The 14868-nt window shown below is 46.3% G+C and overlaps 1 protein-coding gene across 3 annotated transcripts in view; it reads left to right on the top strand.

Annotated features, from left to right (window-relative positions):
- The window catches only part of for (cGMP-dependent protein kinase for), an 89891-nt gene that overhangs the window by 41126 nt on the left and 33897 nt on the right, over positions 1-14868 (top strand). The window contains exons 1-2 of one of the 3 annotated variants that reach the window (XM_022077768.2): positions 3804-3964; positions 11429-11915. The exons of 1 other annotated variant lie outside the window; for it this stretch is intronic. In XM_022077768.2, the coding sequence (XP_021933460.1) occupies positions 11599-11915 (317 nt within the window). In that variant the 5' untranslated portion in view covers positions 3804-3964; positions 11429-11598. Of the gene's footprint in view, positions 1-3803; positions 3965-11083; positions 11916-14868 lie in introns of those variants that run through there. One more of the 3 variants, XM_087358808.1, reaches the window with a different exon arrangement.

The raw sequence follows: 14868 nt of genomic DNA, 5'->3' as shown, positions 1-14868 counted from the left end.
CAGTTGACGTGACGCTACGCAACCCGAAGCCTGGTTAACAGTTTCAAGTCCTCGAGGGTAAAGGCGTTTAGGCTGTGTGTCGGTTAAGTCGGGCGCCCGCATTGCTAGTTTTCAAAAGTTCCTTCGGTTTACAAAATAGAGCTAAAAAAAGTCAGTGCATCGATGTTTTCGAAATTAAAAGCAGAAAAATGCCGCCTGAAACATAACACATGCCTAGACAGACAGACTGCCGTCTCGCTCCCTCGTACACTTTCCATCGTTCCTTCCCCTCCTACTGTGACGTAGATCAAGCTCGGATCCGCTGGGACTTGTCTAACCCTCCGAGGTAGAACCCAGCGTCATTCCATACCACCACCTCGTGACCTTGATGCGTGTCACACGGAGTCCGGAGATCGACGTCTGGCGTCTCTTGGCTGCAGCGAGAGTGTCCTCCTGGTGTCGAATCAATTGATCCGCCCGCCTCTTCTTTAAAATTCCGACATCGGTGTCACAGACGTTAATCGCCCGATACGAAGCTTGTGCTCGTAGAAGACATCCCGTCAATTGCTCGCACGAACAGTGAGGGTGGCCGTTCTGTGAATTTATGACTTGGAAACAGCAGCACCAACAGTCAGAGGAGATTCTTAAAGTTTTTTGTGCTCGAAGTTTTTGTCTCCCGAGAATTAGCTGACCTCAGGACCTTCTGACTGAATTACTCTGTTCAAGTAATAAATACATAATTTCGGTACTACTGAGCATGTTAGGACGAAGGACACGTCTTCACTTCTGTAGTGCAGCGTCCGTTTGCAGACTCTTAGTATTATAATCGTCACATTCACTTTTTTACGCGCATTGGACGACCGGGGTTCGATCCCCGACGGGGGCACAGGTTTTCTCCTCTAGCCTCTGCATCCAGACCGGCTCTGGGGACCACCCAGCCTCCTATCCATCGGGTACCGGGGTCCTTTCCCGTGGGGTAAAGAGCGGCCTGGGCGTGACGCTGACCACTCACCCCATCTAGTGCCGAGGTCAAGGAAGAGAGGAGCTATACCACCTCTCCCCCCAAACGACTTACAAGGCGTGTAGCGGGACGACTGTACTTTACCGATTCCACTGTAAGTGTTCATTTTGCGCCGAACTGTACGTGTCGTAGTTTTGCATGGGGCACGTTCGATGAGTCCCATACTAAGCACGAACCTGAGGATGACCATATGTGGCCGAAACATGTATTTCTGCGCAAAACCAAAACTCGTAAAAACAGTGGGAGAATGTGTGTGTAAAAATGACTTTGACAGTCATATCAAAAATTCTATAGCCACGTAGTTTACCTGCAAGCGTAAAAAGTCTTAATAATATTACAATGTTTCATTTGCTTGTTTTTAAGTGCGTCACGTAACATGTTTCATGTTCATTGGGACGAGGTTCGGTGTTGCCGGAGACACTGTCGATAGTATATAATAGTTTCTTCCTTTATAAGGCTTTTGGTATTGCGGCGTTGCATATCTTCTGCCGAGAATACATTTTTTTCTATTGTGAGATCTGTTCTGTCATAATAAAGGTATTTGGGCGTCGGAGTTCAAAACGCATTGCACAAATTTGGACCCTTCTTGCCAGTAATGCAGGTCTCTGTAATACGACTAGATATTGCCGTGAAAGCCCATACGGGGGGGGGGGGGGGGGGGGGGGGGCGTAGTGTGGCTGGACCGAAGTTGTGATTGTCTTCAGCCGATCCCAGAGGTCCACGTTGACCAAACACTGTCCCCACCGCCCAGCAGCAGTGCGATGGGCCTGAACAGCCGGCTCGTGAGTGAGCGCTTTCAGAAGTCACTGCGACATCGAAAGGTTTTTTTTTAATATTTCGCTCAGATGCTGAGGGGGAATTTAGAATTTTAAGCGTAATTTTCCCAGATCCGTCTTCCTCCACACAGAATTTGGACGATTCTTCGTTTGTTCCGAACGGAAATTTTGCACCTCCGCTGTTCTGATGACGTGACCTGCCCATGGGACGCGTTGGCTGTCCTGATTCCAGATATCCGACACTTATTTGAAAGGCAAGGTGCAGATGACATGGTAATCAGTGCGCCGCTCGGGCCGAGATCCGCGCTGACGATCTTATTAAATTGCGAAGCGGAGGGCGGGGTCTTGACATGTGTCAGCAGATAAACTAATTACTGCTCAAGCGGGCCCACTCATCCATTCTTCCGTGACAGGCAGGTTTGTTGCTGTGGCTGCTGATGTCCACCGCACAGATGGAGGAACACGCTCTCGCTGTTTGTCACCCATGACCTGTACGCAGCATCCGTCATCTTCCTCTGCGTCCCGATTACCGACCACCGTCTTCGAAGTTAAACAGTGCCAGTAGCTAATACATCGTCGTTAAACAACTGTTGATGCAGGCATGAAGAGTCGCACTTGGAATCAGCGAGAGACTAAGATATTCCGGAGTGCGTCTCACAGGGTGTGGGGACCACAGAATTGAGGTATAGACGTGGAAAGTTTTCTGGATTATATGTAATTTCTGGTTTTCTGGACCGATTAAATGTTTTGAAATCGTGTCCATTCTTCTGTTCGAATTTCTTGTCTCCGCCTCGACTGTTCCACTGTCAAATATGCGACTCTGTAGGTCACCAGAAACTTTCCACTGGGTGCAGAAACTTTATAAAGAAATTATGGGCAGCGTGACATCCAGAAACGATTGAAGTCGGGGGAGTTCATAGTTCATAGATGCGCTGTGACAGAAATACAAAATTTTCCACCAATTCGTTTTTTGGTTATTTAGTGATGATCTGATGTCCAAGATTCTGAGGCTTGCCGCGTAATATTTTTGTGTGTGATGTTCTAACTGTTGCCACGGCAATGCTGTTCAGGGTTTTTGAGCCTCGTCGTATAGTGTTTATGACTCCCGTCATTCTTAACGGGCGGTTTACTGGTTCGTCTATATTTAGCGTCGCTGACAAGGACAGCCGCTGGACGAGATAAGCGCTGTCAGCGGGAAGTAGAGCGGCCATAAATTACGAAGATATGGCGTTCGGCGACACTGACCTTCCCCTGAATCTGGGGAAAATAATAAGACGTAGGACGGGGAGTCTTTCGCCCGGGAAAAAACAAAATGTCAGGTCCTGTGGCCTCTGTGAAATTTTGTGAGCAACGCGACTGGCTGGCTACAGGGGATTGCGATGCCTTGGGGGGGGGGGGGGCACTCAAAAATTTCGGCTTTCCCAATTTCCTACAAATGTTTCTTCCCCTGAGACATGCTGACAGCGGATGTGAATGAAGTGTGGAGAAGATTACATAAGGCAGAACTCGATGCTTTTTTTGGAGGGATTCCCTGAAGTGTGCGACGTAGTAATCTTTAGTTTGAAAATTTCTTAAAAGAAATCAAGACGTATTTTGTTTGTTTGTCTGTCTGTCTGTCATCAGTCTTTCGACTGGTTTGATGTGGTCCTCCATTTTCGTTTATCTTGCGCCAATCTCTTCATTTCCACATATTTTTTCCAGCCCACATCCTCAATTCCAATCTTTGTCTTCCCCTAAAATTCTTCCCTTCAACTGTTCCTTCCATTACCAAATTAACCAATCCTGGGTGCCTCGGAATGTGTCTCTTATTCCCGTAAGATTTTTTACGAAAGCAAATTGATTGCAAAGACTGTCAGTTGGTTCGGGTTGTAGCCGACCGACGGGAATCTGTTTTGACGGTGATGAACATTTTTCGGTCGTTCCCGATCGCGCGCTGCTGTTCCGGCGAGGCGGGAGGGCGGCCGGCCGGTCGAACAGGCCGGCGGGGTGCTCCGGTCTTCTGGCGCGAGTCGTGAGTCGAGTGTTGGCGTCCAGCGTGGTAGCAGTGCGAGCTGCGGTTGGTCACAAACCCGGGCCCCTCTGCGTGTGGAAGTGCAGTGACACGCGTGTGTTTATGTGTGTGTGTGTGTAGTGCCTCATGACGAGTCGGCACTGCAGCTCTCTGTTTCACCGCTTCTTGTTATACTCAGTTTGTATTTCTGTAAACTTGCTGTTGATGGTTCGGGCTGTAGCTCGGTTCATGTTCATAAGCCTGGCGGCAAAGGAGACGAGATAAAAGTTCAGAAGGGAGGATGAAATCAGGTAGCAAAAATGACGCAAGACTGCAGTTCGAAATGTTCGTTGCGTGTTAAACGACGTCCACTTCACATTTTGTCGGAATCTGTTTTATAATTGCACCCTTTCTGCACCGGGAAAGACAAGGTGCCAGTTAAATAGTTCCACTTGTTAACTCATGTTGCCGCTGCATCAACTGCGTGTCTCACTTTCGGTAGCTTTTCTCGACTCCGAGAGGGTGGGTAATTGTGCGTGTCCTTCGACTCTGAGGTCGAAGACTGCGTCAGTGCCTTTTCCGATGCTCTGACGAGAGTCCCGGTGTTTTTAAACTGCTTCTTCGCCAAATGTCTCAGAATAATCCTGAAAATCTGAATTGTGAATGTAACCTGGACGTAGATAGAAGGATAATAGCAAGATTCATTGTAACGAGATTGGGTGTGAGGCTTCGGACTGCATTCAAATGGATCAGAGGCTGACTTTTTTATGTACAAGGAAGTGAACGCAAACTTCCGGTTCGGTGAAGTCTGGCTGGGAACTTCTTGGCTGGCGGAGTTTGCGCTTGCTTGCAGTTCGTTATCTGAATCAGTCTTGGCCGGGGGGGGGGGGGGGGGGTCTGGGGCGTCGTCATACAAGTCCGTTTCTTGTGAAAGTATTCAGACAGACGTTTGTGGTGAGGAGTCAGCATCTTTGCTGGCTTGTCATTATGTTTAATTAATTGTGTTCTGTTTGCAAACCGCCACCCAACGCGGAATCCTGTGCCACTAACGGGACCGCACAGTCTCATCTCTCTGAGTCCCATCGTAATATTGACCCCAGGCTCGCTACACTGCGTTCCAATCCTGAATTCGCAACTCACAGCGTAAACTCTGATCGTGAGCTTCAGTTTCGAAACTTTAATATCTGGCAGCAGCTGCAGGAGGTTTTCACGTCTGTGTGTCTGAAGATGGCTGTCTTCTGGGCTCAAGCGCCGCGTAGTCTGGCAGAAGTTGATTCATTTAATCCTTTGAAACCGAGGGCAGGCAAAATAGTGTTTTTAAAAATCCAGTCCGTACCGCGAAGTAAACACAACACTTCACCATTACAGAGATCAACTGGTTTCCACTGGTTGAGGAAGTGATCGCTGTTCGAAATGAGAAGCACACAGAATCCCAAAGGAGAGTTGTTGATCGTTAAGGCAGGTGGAAAACTCAGTCCCCATTCGGCTTTAAAGTGTGAGGAGAACATTGGATTCAGGGAAAAATGGTGTTTAGTAATTTCAAGGACCGTTTTATCTCCTCCCTTCCGTTCCAAAAAAACGAAAAGAATGAAATTTCGCAAACGGGGTACCTACCGATCGTCAGTCTGTAACGTATGACTTTCCCCCCCTTCTGTGCGCTCCCACAGACGGGCGATGCAGTGAGTCCGGAAAGTGATACTGAATATAGACACTCTTATTGCTAGCTCAGTAATCGCAGGCGAACACGATGTACGAGGCTTTTGATCGAACGTGTCAAACTGTACGTTCCTGATTACTAAGCTACAAACGAAGGCGTCTCCTTTCCTTTTCAATTTTCTGGCCCAGCGCAGCCCTCGAGGTAATAAAATGCATTGGCATTTAAACAGCACGTCTCCTTTAAACATCGTGACGTGCTTAAATGGGTTCCAGTTGTTTTCAGCTAAGTACAGGGATTTTTCTATTAGCTACCGGCTGTACAGTCATATCCTTTGGGCATCAGGGGGGCTGTGTCGAATGACAGGGTGATGGTGAGTGATGAATCGGAGATAGAGCGGAAGGAGGCGGTCGTCTGAACGAAATGACTGAGGAAATCTGCGATAGTCGACATAGGGGGCCGAGGTTTGAACCCGGCACCTCCAGACTACGAAGCAGAAGTGTTACCCACTGGGCGTAATTTTTGCCACGATGGAACTGCTACCAGAAGCGTCGCTCATTTTCCGTGAAACCCTTAATTTTGTGTAGATATCGAAAAGCGCGGTCTTGTCTCGGAAACGAGAATGCATTCAGCCTTCCTTCGTCTGTCTGGCATTGCCACGTGTCTCTCTTCAACGCTTTGTGACGGAATTCAGAATTCCTCCGCGTTACAAATCGGTTACCTCGCAGATGGTACTTTTTGCCGAGTGTTATTAGTACAGTCATGTGGAGGCGGCCATGACGACTGGATTTGAGTGTCAGGGGAAGACATTCTTTTTCAATAAATAAATTAAAATCTTGCTAAAGTCAATGTAGAAATTAATTTTTCTCCAGACTGTACAGCTGTTTCCCACACAGACTTGAAAAATCTTTCAGTAAATTTTTATCAATCCCCTAAGGGATGAAAATAGGTTGAGAGTGTTTTTGAAGATGGCGCTCAGGAGAATATTTGGACCTGCGAGGGACGAAGTATCACGAGGTTGGAGAATGAGAAGCTGTGCTAATTGTTCTCGTCATGAAATATTTTTCGTGTGATCAAGTCAAGGGGTTGAGGGACGGTCACGTGGTGCGCTTAGTACACATGAGAAATGCACGCAGAATTTTTGCAGGAAATGTGAGACGCAGATGGGCGCTTGGTATTAAGACAGCCCTCAAAGAACAGGGTGAAAGGTCGTGGACCGGAGTCGCCCGACTCAGAACGTGGTTCAGAGTCGTAATATTGTCAAGACCCTGACGGACCTTCGGACTTCATGAAGAGAAGGAAATGTCTTTCCTATCTGAGAAGGACTCTGCTCCATGCCAGTGGACATTCTGTTTATCGAAAGATGTCCCGGATTAAATTTGTCGCCGCCATTGAGATGAATTGGTCATTCTGCGAGGCGACCAACGTCTTGTTTCTGGGTGTTCTTCGCGAGATAAAGACCGATTCTGAATCGGCATTCGTTTGAAACAAGTGCTGAGAAGAATGCTTCAGTAATGTAGAATTTGGTTACCAAGTTCTGTGAAATTGACTTTGCTTAATCCAAATATGAATGTACATTTAGCAGACTGTATAGACCAGTTTGGGCGTGTGTCCACTATATTGAAATTATGTTCTTTGCCCACGTTTTCGAGCAGCTAGCATACACGGGCACATAAGCCAGGCTAAATGTGATATTTGGTACTTAACTTAATCAAAATTCGCGCCACTGAAGCCCAAAGAATATTACGAATGTGCTTTTTCCAGGGATTGGTTAACCCGTTTCTGTTTCAAAATTTGGTTCCACATTTCTGTGTAATCTTTGCCACCGCAATTACGATGCTTTTTTTTTCCCGAGAAGAAAAGACGAACACGTCATAGCTCTTATGGCGTGTTTATGTCTGCGAAGGCGAGTATCTTCATTAAAGTAAAACGAAAATTACCCACGCAGCTCGTAAAAACGACCAGAAAGTCAGAAACTCGTTTTATGAGGCCATTTCTCATTCGTCTGAATACGAGCAACAGGTTAGTTGTAATTCTGTTGCATTGTGTGCTACCGTTGTTGTTGAACGGGTACTAACCATTTATGTCGGTTATAACGAGCACTTCGGAAGGCGTGAAAATTGTCGGTATAGTCGTACCTGGGTATCGAACCTTGCGTCACTTTGGTGAGAACAAGTTTGCGTCCATAGCAACATTCCTTTGTGTGTAGTTGCCTACACAAGTCTGGTCTAGAGCGAACGTATGAAGTCGACTGTCGACTTAGGTTGTTGTTGTATGGAACCGGTGCAGAGATTAGATGACTTTTTAAGCGAACAACCACTTCGGCTGCAATGGAGAATTTAGTTCTGACCAGGAAGATGATGAACGGGACTCGAACCCGGTGAAGAGAGTTACTTGTCACCCATTGCAACCTGCAGGCGAAGTCTAGGCGAAATTGCAAACCCAGTTGTGTGGTTCGTGTCTCGCGAGCTGCAGTTACAGGCGCACAAAAAGTGCATCTGTGAAAAAGTATGGCCAGGCGATGACGTAAGAGAGAAATGGCACGGCATAGGACGTTGTGCAGGTACATAGCCGATCACAGTGACCATGCAGTCCAGGCGTGGGTCACTGTGGTCGTGCTTTCGAATCCCACCCAGTGCATGGTTATTTGTCCGCGTCGTCCTGCACTGGTGAAGGTAGACAGGCCTTGCGACCGGCGAACTGTCGTGGAATGTCTGTCAGAAAAAGCAAGGCCTAGTGTGAGCTATGATGCCTGTATATTGAAGCAGGAAGATGGCTGTGGTACTCGTAATGATTAGAGATGAGGTTGGCGAAGTACCTCCACCTCACAGGAGTGCCGGTGCTATGTCGTCTTGCCGTAATGCAGACAAACCCTCAGATATGAATTCTGGTTGTGCAAGAGGTTGGATTTGCGAATATCAGATTCACTGCGGTCACGTGACACCAGCCTGCAGTGCTGGTTTTATAAGGCGAAGAGTCAGATACAGTCACATCCCCGCTTGCGAAACGGATTCGTAACTCGGAAGCCGATTATTAATGAAAACGCTTAGGCAAAGCACCATAATTTTAATCAAGTTTAGCCCGGAGCTAAAATTGGCCGTTGCAGCCCAGTCTGTAATATGTTATGACAGTTTCGTGAATTATATGCCCACCCATCGCCTTGTTCATTTTTTTTTTTTTGAGGGATTCCGTTCCTCCAAAATTGTGCACGCATTTGTTTCACCGTGGAAGCTGCACTTTGACCCCGCCTTAAAGCAGCAGTGAGCAGAAGCCAACCCACCACATCAGAGAGAATTAACAACAACACGTGATACGAACGTACGCAGGGGATCAGCAAGGAAACTGCAGAATCTGGAGCTCGGTGTCAGACTGAACGGAGACATTGAGGCGCTGGATCGAGCTCCGTACTGGAAATTGTGAAATTCTCCTTCTGGCTACAGTTCGCCTAAATGAGAGCAGTTGAATAACGAATTAAGATATTGGTAATTCACTTTATGATGGGAAATTAACTGATTGAATGCATAAACAATTAAGTAATGGGAAAAATAGCTAACCAAGTAACTTTGCGGAGTAGAGTCATTGAGAACGTGACGATACACAAAGCTAGTCAAGAAATTCGACTGGAGACCGCCACTGATGTATGTCCAAAGCCACGTGAGTCCTGAAATATTTATTATTTTTCAGTTTAAAACTCCCTCCACTTCCCATCACGTTGAAAATTATATTTAAAAAGCATCCACGTGTTGTTTGTGGGCGTGAACCGTGGTCCCATGCTTTGATCGGCGAGTGTGAAATACAAACCTTGTTTACGATCCACGTTGTTGTAATGTAGACGCCGCGACGCAGTCTGTCCTTTGCACAGGGGAGTTTTGATGTAGGATGCGTCGACGTTTCGGTCTCCTCCTAAATCTCACGAATCACAGGGTGAGGTGAAAACCCTGTGCGTCACAATTGCGAACGAACGTTGTCTACTCATGTCGAGAGTTGCAGAGTTCATGAAGCGTCGGAGATAATCATTTTTCTTCGTACGAGGAGAAACGTGCAGAATGTGGTTGCAGAGTTGGTAGGCCGAAATAGTCTCCTCGTTACGCATTCTTCCCTTGATCTGACGGAGCACGTTTTATAATGCCCGTACAAAGCAACGGGCACAAAAGAGTTTCGTCTTTACATTTTTAAGGTGAGAGATATTTTGAACCGACCGGCGAGTCTGAATCGCCCTCAGCTTCTTCCTGAACGTAATTCTTATTCCCTCCTGTCGTGCCAATTTATTTTCTGGGACCCCAACCTGACGGGAACCAGAGTTTCTTGCCGGTCGCTTTGGCACGGGAACTGCCCACTTCCTTTGCCGCTGTTCTCGCCTCGTCAATCTCGTTTGCTGACGTCATACCATTTCCTGCGAATGTGCGATATTTCTAATACAGACAGACGCTTTCTGCTTCCGCTCAGGTTAAACATCGCTGGTGCTGGCGTAGCCCCACAGACACGTACACGCGCGCTTTCTGGGGTGCAGGGATGCGAGGAGGAACGACAAACACCTGGAAGCTGGACAGGATAATATTAAAAAAAACTGTCTCACCACACACCATGTAGGCCCTTGGGAGAGAGGTCGTATAGCTGCTACTCAGTCATAACCTCGACACTAGATACGGGTGAGTGGTCAGCGTCACGCCCCGGCCGCGTCTTACCCCGGAAAAGGACCCCGGTACTGGGTGGGCCCCAGAGTCGGAAAGATTCTCTGCCCTTGTCGGGGATCGAACCGCGATTAATATTCAAATGAATCTAAATTTACAGGTTTCTGTTATCTAATATTGGATTTCGTCCGGAAAGTTTTGTGGTGGCATTTTTAAACTCGACACTCGGGCTCATGGTGAAGCCAGATAAGAAGAACTACTTTTAAACGATGCGATAAACGTCGATTTACATAACCACTTGCAGGTGGTAACCGTCCGGGCCTTGGCGCCACGGGGGACCAGTCACGAACAGAGGGCCGTTCGCGATTTGCATTGCTCGTTTGTTTAATGACGCGTTCAGTTGTTGAGATGAAGTTAAAGAGGAAGATGGCTGTCTTCTGGATTGTAGAGCCGTGCAGTCTGGCAGAAGTTTACTGACGTTTCATCATCAGGGCGAGAAGACGGCCATCTTCGTACTCACCCAGGTTATTGAACATCGGAATTGCATAATTATTAGTGAATGACAAATTGGAAAGGATGTGGAAGGAAGCGGTCGTGGCCTAATATAACACACTTGCCTGTGGGAACTGAGGAAACGTATGAGAAATCTCAGTCATGTTGGACGGATTTCGGGCCGACATTTGGACCTGCGACCTTCCAGTTACGAAGAAGGAGTTCTGACCTCTAGGTCACGACGTTTGGTCGTGCCGATACGAAAACTGGTTCGCGGTTCAGCTGCAACTTGCAGCTTCGAAGATTATCAAAATTATGACATTCAATAATTATGTTCTCAGTTCCCAGAAAAGGCACCCGCCCGCCCTCCCCGAAGATCAGTCAGTATTTCTATGTTTAATTTTGTGCTTCAGGGATGCACGAGCAGTGCCGAATGGTGGGCGGATTAGTGATTAATTAATTAGGGGGGGTGAGGAAAGAATCGGACCATCTCTGCATTCCCTGAACCTGTCAGTGCCCGGGCCGAGACATGAACCCGGGACATACCAAATGCGAAGCAGGGGTGCCAACCACTGGGACGCGACATTAGTTTCTTGTCGACGTGCGGTCGAAATGTCGAGTTATTGGACGTTAAAGCCAGGCGGTACATATAGTTACCCCTGTGGTTGAAGAAGAAGGGAAGGGCTGGGATTGTAATGGTGCCCAATGTTCTGATCTGAGAACTCATGCGAACGCCCGGTAGAGCTCAAGTTCAGGACTAAGGGGAATAGGTTCGTGAACGTGCCAGTCAGTAACGTTCAGTGGTTAGCATTCCTGCTCCGTATTCACGGCTGCCATTAAACAGGCCACGAACACTTCCACATACTCGTATTTCTCAATTATCAGAATTCTGCTGTTCGACGCTCTACATCCCGAACCTATGCAGTTGAGAAAGCGTAATTAAATAAACAGACCAAGAAGGCGGTTTCAGCCACGTACTCCTTTTTGTATGATCTTCGACAAATCAGGAGCGACCGTAGGCACAGAGGCCGTTGCGAGCTGGAGTCCGTGTGACCATGGCGACCCTCCAAGAACTGAAGGCTTTGTTGTCGGAAAGAACCGAGGAGCTGAAGAAGAGGAACAGGCTTATCGAGCACCTGGAGAAAGAGCTCGACAAGAAGGATGCGACAATCAGGCATCTGACGAACGAGATCGACAAGTTCCGCCAGGTTGTGTGCCCCCTGACCCAACAGATCATCCAACAAGGCAGCCCCCGGCCCGGGCGGCGCCTCGAGGGGCAGACGGCCCTGCGCACCAAGAGGCAAGCGATCTCGGCCGAGCCGCCCGAGGGCGACCCCGGGGCGATCGGCCAGAAGATAAGCAAGTCGCCCAAGTGAGTGCACCCTATGTCACTAAGATCCACGTCCCAGAGATGTGGCGTGAAGAATGCCTGTGCCTTTTCAACCTTTTTCCGTTCCCTTCGACCCGTCACTTTGTTCACGAACACACCCATCCAGTGTGTTCTTCCTTCAGAGTGACAGTTTCATATTTATTTGTGGTTTGCTTAACGATCTGATTGTAAAGCGTCGAAGTTTCAGAACCATTTAAAACAGTAGTTGCTGTCTCTGATGGCAAATTATTAAGAGCTCCCCCGAGTTTTCGCTCAGTTTTGCCGATTTTAAGCTCGTCGGTGTGAGCGAACGCTCAGATTGGCAGAGTAAGCAAGCCATTGCAACTAAATTCGTCTCAGGTTGCGAAGATGGCAGTTGGCCGTCTTCTGGGTTTTTGTGCCGTGTAGTCTGGTATAAGTTCACCAACGTTTCAGAAGTCCTTGCTGCCTCCATCATCAGGGCCATGACCTCACAAACAACCCAGAGCACGGCCATCTTCACGGGATCGGCGCATTTCGTGTAGACGTGACGATAATTGTCTCGAAGAAACATTTTCTGTGACGACTGTGGGAAGCGAAAAGTTTCTGTGCTGTTTCGCTGCATTTATGTAACACGTGTTCAGAAGTGCGTTCGGAAATACTCTTATCTGGCAACACGAAATTCCATCAGAATTTGACTACCCAGAGAGACTTCCGTGGGCAAACATGTGACCACAGTCTTCTTAAAAAGTAGCAGGGAACAAGCAGCTCCTTGATTTACACGAGTGAGATGAGAAGATACGTAAGACAAACATTGAACTTGTTCCTTAACCGCGCGCCCCGTCCTGTGGCTTGTCAAAGACGTGTCTTTGTGTGGCTTGAGCCTGGGATAGCCGTCGGTGCGTTCTGAGAGACCCGGACCATTTTCCGGAAGGGCGCGGACTTTTCTGCACGCCTCCTCCCTGTCGGGTGTGTGTAGGCGGCCGGGGCGTGAAGCTGGCCACTCTCCACCATCTGGTGCCGAGAGCTGAACGCGGCGGTAGGTTTTGCGATGTACACAGAACAGCCGACGCGCTGTGAACTGCGCTCCTGCAAAGGCATTCTTCTTGTTTGTTTATTTCTGATGCCCACATCCCGAATTGAGAAACTAATTTGTGGCTGTCTTATGTTTCGTTGTGATGACTGATGGAGGCGGGAGATTCGATTCAAAGCGCCGACTTGTCGGCTGGTCACTTGCATCAGGTTCATGCCCGGAGGGGGCGCAGGCCCCTGGAAAGGGGCCGTGCCCTGGTTTATCGGCCGCGTGGGAGGCGGGTGAGTGACTGCTTGCAAAATGCGCACGCAGTTTCTGGACCAAATTCGAACATTAAACTGTTCCATAGGATGATCATTAGGTGTGTAATGACGCTTTGTCAGCCGAGTAGGTTAGGCTGTTTGTTATCTTGTTGTACGATAGTTTCGATTGGCGAAGACAGACGAATCACTAAGGGAGTGGTCGGTATTTTGGCCGAGACGTGAGGCACGAATGTACCGAATACGAAACACTGCTGACGGCGAGGCATACACGATTTTAAAAATTTAATTTTTTTAAAAAAAAATTTAAGAAATTTCAAACTTTAAATTTTTTTAAAATTTCCGAAACACTTAAATGTTATGACGTTTTGGAAATGTGTTTCTTCGATTTTTTATTTTTAATCTTGAGCATATTTGAACATTTATTAAAATTGAGTTTTAAACATTTTTAAAATCCTTAAACTTTAAAAAATTTAATTTCTTTAAGTTTATAGTCATCGACAATTTGAATATTTGCGAAATTTGAAAAATTTTACATTCTGAATTTTTAATTTTTAGCGTTTTTAAATTTTCGAATTTTTTAAACTTTTGAAAAGCTTTTAAAATTTTGAAATGTTGGAAATTGGTTTCGGATTTGCTTATGTTTGGTCAGTTTCAGGCAGGTTACGATAGGTTGGCAAGATGGGTTACATTAGTATAGAGTTGGTTAGGTTAGATTGGCTAAGGTTAGATTAGGCTAGGTTATGCTGGGTTCATGTAAGTTAGGAGGAACAAGTGTTTTTTTTTATATTTTCGAAAAGTTTAAACATTTCTTATTTGTAAAATTTTTGATTTTGTGAATTTTTGAAAATTTTGAACATTTATGAAAGTTTTAAATGTTTTTTAAGGTTTTAGAAATGTTTAATATTTATAAAAGCTTTTTTATTTCTGAAAATTTCAGACATTTATGAAAATTCTGAAGATTTTGAAAGTTTTAAACATTTTTGAGAACTGAAAATTTTTAAAACACAGAATATTGAGAACTTCTAAATTGTTTATAATTTTATAATTTTTTTTAATATTCTGGAAAATATTTAAAATCTTGAAAATTTATAGAATTATGAGAATTTTTGAAATTTCGAGCATTTCGAAAATATTTGGGAAATTCTGAAATTTTTTGAAAATTTGTTTCGAATCCGCATGTTTCTTAAGTTTCAGACAGGTAACGTCAGTTGCGATAGGTTGAAGATAGGATATGTCAGGGTTGGTTTATTTTGGGCTATTCCCGATTAGGTTAGGTTAGGTTTGGTTGGTCTGGGCGAGGGCTTCGACCTGTGTTTTCGGGAGACTAATTGAACTCATTTTCAGTTCTTTTATCAGACTGTCGAACAGGAATGTGCCTGTGACAGGCAACCGCTAATGATTGAGCATGTGGATATTCAAAAAATTTGCTCGTATCCAGAAATTGCCCTCAAAGGAGACAAGATTGTTGCAGAAAAATGTCAAAAATTCTGCATATGTCATTTTGAGCAGTGACGACGTAATTATTTTTCCTCCTGCCCCACGCCCTACTTTGTCAAAGACACGTAATTTCGCTTCTCGGAGAGGGGACACGAAATGATTCTTGTCGTCTAGGGGTGAAGGCGTATGAAAACCGAACGTAACTCGTGTTGAATAGATCGACATAGGACGGGCCTTCGCGTGC

Source organism: Zootermopsis nevadensis, unplaced genomic scaffold, assembly GCF_977971745.1.
Source record: "Zootermopsis nevadensis isolate Lab colony 2312 unplaced genomic scaffold, Znev_1.0 Znev_ptg000030l, whole genome shotgun sequence".
In the NCBI taxonomy this organism is placed as follows: Eukaryota; Metazoa; Arthropoda; class Insecta; order Blattodea; family Termopsidae; genus Zootermopsis; species Zootermopsis nevadensis.
This window is presented reverse-complemented; position numbering and strand designations above follow the sequence as displayed.